The sequence below is a fragment of the Nicotiana sylvestris genome, chromosome 2, assembly GCF_000393655.2.
Source record: "Nicotiana sylvestris chromosome 2, ASM39365v2, whole genome shotgun sequence".
Classification (NCBI taxonomy): Eukaryota; Viridiplantae; Streptophyta; class Magnoliopsida; order Solanales; family Solanaceae; genus Nicotiana; species Nicotiana sylvestris.
This window is the reverse complement of record NC_091058.1, coordinates 136,716,428-136,720,846: the sequence shown is the minus strand read 5'-3', so window position 1 is coordinate 136,720,846 and position 4,419 is coordinate 136,716,428. Positions and strand designations below refer to the sequence as shown.

General features: G+C 42.0%; 1 protein-coding gene across 1 annotated transcript; it reads left to right on the top strand.

The window, feature by feature from the left end:
• The first annotated feature begins 1,694 nt into the window (after positions 1 to 1,694).
• LOC104238046 (uncharacterized) lies at positions 1,695 to 3,741 on the top strand. Its single transcript, XM_070166623.1, has 2 exons — positions 1,695 to 2,069; positions 3,499 to 3,741. Exons 1-2 carry the CDS (start codon positions 1,695 to 1,697, stop codon positions 3,739 to 3,741), a joined length of 618 nt encoding a protein of 205 aa, XP_070022724.1.
• The last annotated feature ends 678 nt before the right edge of the window (positions 3,742 to 4,419 follow it).

The following is a 4,419-nucleotide window of genomic DNA, read 5'->3' as shown; positions in this document are numbered from 1 at the left end:
ACGGTGTATGATGGCTAACTTTGCCAACATGGTGGAGGATATTCTTGAGGTCTTCATGGTTGATTTCTCCATGTTTGGGAGTTCTTTTGATGATTGCTTGAAAATTTTGGATAGGGTCTTGGCTAGATGTGAGGAGACAAATTTGGTGTTGAATTGGGAGAAATGTCACTTCATGGTCGAGGAAGGCATTATCCTCGGCCATAAAATTTCAAAACATGGTATTAGGTCGATAAGGCCAAAATTGAGGTGATCTCCAAACTCCCTCCCCCTACATCCGTAAAGGGAGTGAGGAGCTTCTTGGGTCATATGGGGTTTTATCGCCGATTCATCAAGGATTTTTTCAATGAAGATTGCATGAAGTAATTCGAATTTCTCAAGTTCAAGTTGACTACTACTCCTATCATTACCATACTGGATTGGAGCTTGCCTTTTGAGCTCATGTGTGACACTAGTGATGTGGCCGTTGGAGCGGTTTTGGGGCAGCATATCAACAAAATCTTCCATCCGGTCTACTATGCAAGCAAGACCATGAATGATGCCCAAGTCAACTACACAGTGACCGAAAATGATCTCCTTGCTATTGTCCTTTCTATGGAGATTTTATGCCCATACTTGATGGGTACAAAGGTGATTTTTCACACTGACCATGTGGTTCTTCGGTATTTGATGAGCAAGAAAGATTCTAAGGCAAGGTTGATGCGGTGGGTGCTTCTATTGCAAGAGTTTGATCTAGAGATTTAAGACCAAAAGGGTAGTGAAAATCAAGTGGTGGACCACTTGTCCCGATTAGAGGAGGAGGGGAGGCCACATGACGGTCTTGAGATTATTGATTCATTTCCCGACGAGCAACTCCTAGACGTTTAAATGACCGGGATGCCATGGTTTGCCGACTTAGAAAACTATTTTGTGAGTGGCATTGTACCAAATGAGTTCTATTCAAACCAAAGGAAGAAGCTCAAATTGGATTTCCTTGACTATTATTGAGATGAGTCGTACCTCATTCGAATTTGTACGATGGTGTGATTTGATGATGTGGACCGGAGGAGGAACAAGTGGGTATTTTTTAGGCTTGCCACACTTCATCGTATAGTGTTCACCATGGTGGAGCAAGAACGATGACAAAAGTTTTGAGTTGTGGATTCTATTGGCCTACTCTCTATAAGGATGTTAGTGAGCTTGTCAAGCACTGTGATGAATGTTAGAGGGCTAGTGAAATCTCAAAGAAGAACAAAATGCCTCTCACCACCATTTTGGAGATAGACATTTTCGATATGTGGGGTATTGATTTCATGGGTTCGTTTGTTAGCTCTTATGGGAACACATACATTCTAGTCGCAGTTGATAATGTGTCTAAGTAGATCGAGGCCATTGCCTTGCCCAACAATAAAGCGAGGAGTGTGGTGGCATTCTTGAAGAAGAGCATATTTACAAGATTAGGTACTCCAAGGGCCATTATTAGTGATGGGGGTTTGCATTTTTGCAACAAGGCTTTTGATACCTTAATCACAAAGTATGGTGTCACTCACAAAGTATCGAACCCCTACCATCCTCAAGAAAGCACACAAGATGAAGTCTCCAACTGGGAGATAAAGTGTATTTTGTCAAAGACAGTGAATACCAACTAGACAGATTGGCCAAGAAAACTTGATGATGCTTTTTGGGCTTATAGAACGTCCTACAAAACACCGATCAGGATGTCTCCATACAGGTTAGTGTTCGGGAAGGCATGCCATCTTCTAGTGGAACTTAAGCATAAGGCCATGTGGGCTTTAAATAAGTTGAACCTTGAGTGGGACGTCACCGCAAACCTAAGAGTGGCACAATTGAATGATCTAGATGAATTTCGGTATCATGCCTACACAAGCTCGTCCCTTTACAAGGAGAAGATGAAGTACCTCCATGACAAGTACATCTACAATAAGGAATTTAAAGAGGGTGATCTTGTGCTATTGTTCAATTCCCCATTACGGATGTTTCCAGGCAAGTTGAAGTCAAAATGGAGTGGCCCATTTGAAGTGGTGAATATAACCCCCTTTGATGCTTTGGACCTAAAAAATAAGAATGATGAGGTATTTAGAGTCTATGGCCACCAGGTAAAACACTATCTTGGCAAGGTAGATGATGGCTACATCGTGGAGGTTCTCCATTTCAAATGATTGGTAATCTGCATCGTGTCGCGATGTTAAATCAGGCGCTTTCTGTGAGGCAACGCATGTGTCTTTTTCTTTTTATTCTTCTTTTCACTAAATAGGCTTTGTTTTATGCTAACTCGTTTTGAATTGTTTGAAGGAATGGGTGTGCATTGCAAGGACTGTGCATTAAATATTTGGCTAAGTATTGCAAAAGTGTGGACCACACCATAATTATGCGGACTGCACAATCACTCTACGGTCGCACAATTTTGTATGTGGTCACACAACTAAAATATCAAAAGTGCATGATCTCGGAAGTTTGGCCTGCCAAATTACATTAAAATATTGCGGCCGCACTCACTTTTGTGTGAACCGCACTCAAAATTATGTGGTCGTGCTCAAGTAAGTTTTGCACCCTACTAAGTCGACCTATATATAGGGTTTTTCACCACTATTCACACTTTATGATCTCTAAACTCTCAAGCCTTAGGTAAACACAGTGCATATTCCATTAGCTCTAAATTGTCAAGCATTTCATCTGTGTAGATTCTCACATGCATCCTTCATTACTGGTATGTTCATTACATCTTTAGATTTTTCATCTTTTCTTAGTTTTGTTCTTTTGTCTAGAGTTATTTTCATCCCTAAAAATGTCAATAGTTAGTCATTTTTTCTTAAAATCATGTGGGTAGTATCTTAAATGTTAATTGGGGCCTGGGTAAATAGCTAATCATGTTTAATTACTCAAACCATGTCTAAAATGTGAAAAACATTGCATGAAATTTAAGGCAGTGTCGCGTAATTACAAATTGTGCGGCCGCACACATTTTGTGTAGTCCGCATTTCGTAGAGTTAGGGCAAAAATTATGAATGACAATTGCAGACCGCATGCAAAATTATGTGGTCCGCAGTGAAATTATACGGTCCGCAGCAAAATTATATGGTCTGCACAATTGAATGATCAGAGAACCTAGTAGTCTGAACCTGGGGTTGTGCGGTCTGCACTGGGTAGTCTACGACCGCACTCACTTTGTGCGGTCCGCATTGCCTCCTCTGAGTCTGTTTTCTGAAATTGTCATGCATGCATCCGTGACCTCCAACTCTAACTTATTCCTTTCATTTTGTATTGCAGACAATGGTTAGATCACGTGGTAGAGGTGATACATCAAAAGGGAGTGCAGAGCCTCTCGAGTCGAGGTCGAGGCAAAAGTGACCTACCACTAGCCGTACAGAGAGCAATAAGCAAGAAAGCAACCACCAACAGTGATCTTGAACCCTTCGAGTCCAGTGAGTATCTTTCATCTAGGGAAGCTTCTGAGGGTGACTCTGTGCAAACACTCTTGATACCCAATCTCAACCCGAACAGGTCCAGGGTAGATACCACTTGAGAGATGAATCCTCTTCAACTGCTAGTTCTTCTGAGGGTTCGGAAGAGTGTAGCCAAGATTCTGAGCCCTCTTGCTCACATGCCACGGTTGTGCCAATCAATATAGATGATGATGATGATATCTCAAATGATAGTAGAGGGGGCGATATTCGAGTGGGAGTCCTTGAGAGGTCGAAGAAGAAAGAGATGTGGAAGACATATTCATCAGCTTATCAGCATTGAACAAGTTCAGAGAGTGGTGGCCCCAGCTATCGCTCACACTTGAGCTATAATTCTTAATGAAGGATTTGGAAATTCATAACCCAAATGTCCTTAGACAGTTTCAGGAGCAAAAAGAGTGGATGTGGTTCAACCAAAGTGTCCTAGATTAAAATGAGCACTTGGTTAAATACTTTTATGCCAACGTGTCTCACATAAAGAAGGGCACCAAGATAACAAAAGTGAGGAATCTAAAAATCAAATTCGACGCCTGCTCCTTGAACCAGTATGTGTGATTTGAAGAAGTGGAAGTTGTTAGTTATTTGGAAAAGCTTCCCATGGGTGATGCAGCTCGCCCATGGCTAGCTAAGATTTTGGTTGCTCGAGGACCACCATCCTCGTGGCCCATAACAGGGGTTCCCATAGTCCGGGCCACCCTAAATTTTGAAAACAAAGGGTGGCAGACCTTTGTGTGTAGCCGTATTGACCCGTGTCTCAATGAGAACAACCTCCCACTCCCCCACGCAGTTCTGGTGGCTTCGATTATGACTGGGTACCTGATCAATGTGGGTGATATAATGTCAACCAACATCACTTTAGCTATCCAGAAGGAGGAGAGATCCTACCCTTACCTGAACTTCCTTACAGAGCATTTTAATGATCAAAAGGGGGAGTCGAGGTAGCATGATATTAAAGTAAAGA